Here is a 954-nt window from a genome sequence, read left to right as displayed (position 1 = left end):
CCCAAGGATAAGGGAGGACTAATCTATACCACACTGTAAGCCCAACTACAGATATAGGAACAAGTTATCCTGGGAATTGACCTGCTATAACTGGTGTGGAAGATTGCATAGAGAATGATATGTTGGGGACTTAAAGGATACAGAGCATGTACCTTAAAGTAGGAGTGATGGATGTAAGAGTAGTAGAAAAAGTACATGTACAAAATATTTGGAAAAGAGGTGAAAATACAGTTTTCCCTATTATTTTACAGTTTACATATATACATATATAAAAACGACAGAGACTATTATAATAAACATTTATTGAACCTACCCCACTCATCTTACGGAATCCAACAGTAAGAATATGAGCAAATCCCTCTGTGTACCATTTCATGATCCTGTTACGCTTCCCACATCCTGCATTCCTATCCCTTCAGGGTAACCACTATTTTAAATTTGGTGTTTAATATTCCCATGTGTGATTTTGTTCATAAAAATAAATGAAAAGGTTATCTGATTTTCTTAAGAAGGCTAGCAGAATTTAATGATCTGTTTTAAAGGAAAGATTAAAATTAATTTGTATGCTTTTATTTATTCATTTAACAAATATTAATTAAGTAACTGGCACTCTAAATGATCACATAATTTATGTTATATGACATATCATATCATTCAGAGACCGACATACTCTTGGCACGTGGTTATTCATGTTAAACAAATGTAGACATTACATATATTGGGACAACAGGGGCCATTTATAGAAACACTAGTCATATATGTGGTATTATTTGTAGGACATTAAGAATGCCCTTTGCCCAAAAATAGAACATCCTGTCTTTAAATTGCAGTTCTACAATTAATAATTCATTTTTGACATCCAGTTAACTTCTTGAGAGCAATGACCATGACATTCCTGTTTGCATCTCTAGCATCAAACACAAGAGTTGGGAAAAGGGTATTTGAATCAAGTAG

General features: G+C 33.2%; 1 protein-coding gene across 1 annotated transcript in view; it reads left to right on the top strand.

Annotated features, from left to right (window-relative positions):
* The first annotated feature begins 880 nt into the window (after positions 1-880).
* ABCC9 (ATP binding cassette subfamily C member 9) overlaps positions 881-954 on the top strand; it is a 109,133-nt gene continuing 109,059 nt past the window's right edge. Inside the window, exon 1 of the mRNA XM_019630365.1 lies at positions 881-950. Coding sequence (XP_019485910.1) covers positions 881-950 — 70 coding nt within the window. The remainder of the gene's footprint in view (positions 951-954) is intronic.

This window comes from Hipposideros armiger, unplaced genomic scaffold (assembly GCF_001890085.2).
Source record: "Hipposideros armiger isolate ML-2016 unplaced genomic scaffold, ASM189008v1 scaffold_904, whole genome shotgun sequence".
Lineage (NCBI taxonomy): Eukaryota > Metazoa > Chordata > Mammalia > Chiroptera > Hipposideridae > Hipposideros > Hipposideros armiger.
This window is presented reverse-complemented; position numbering and strand designations above follow the sequence as displayed.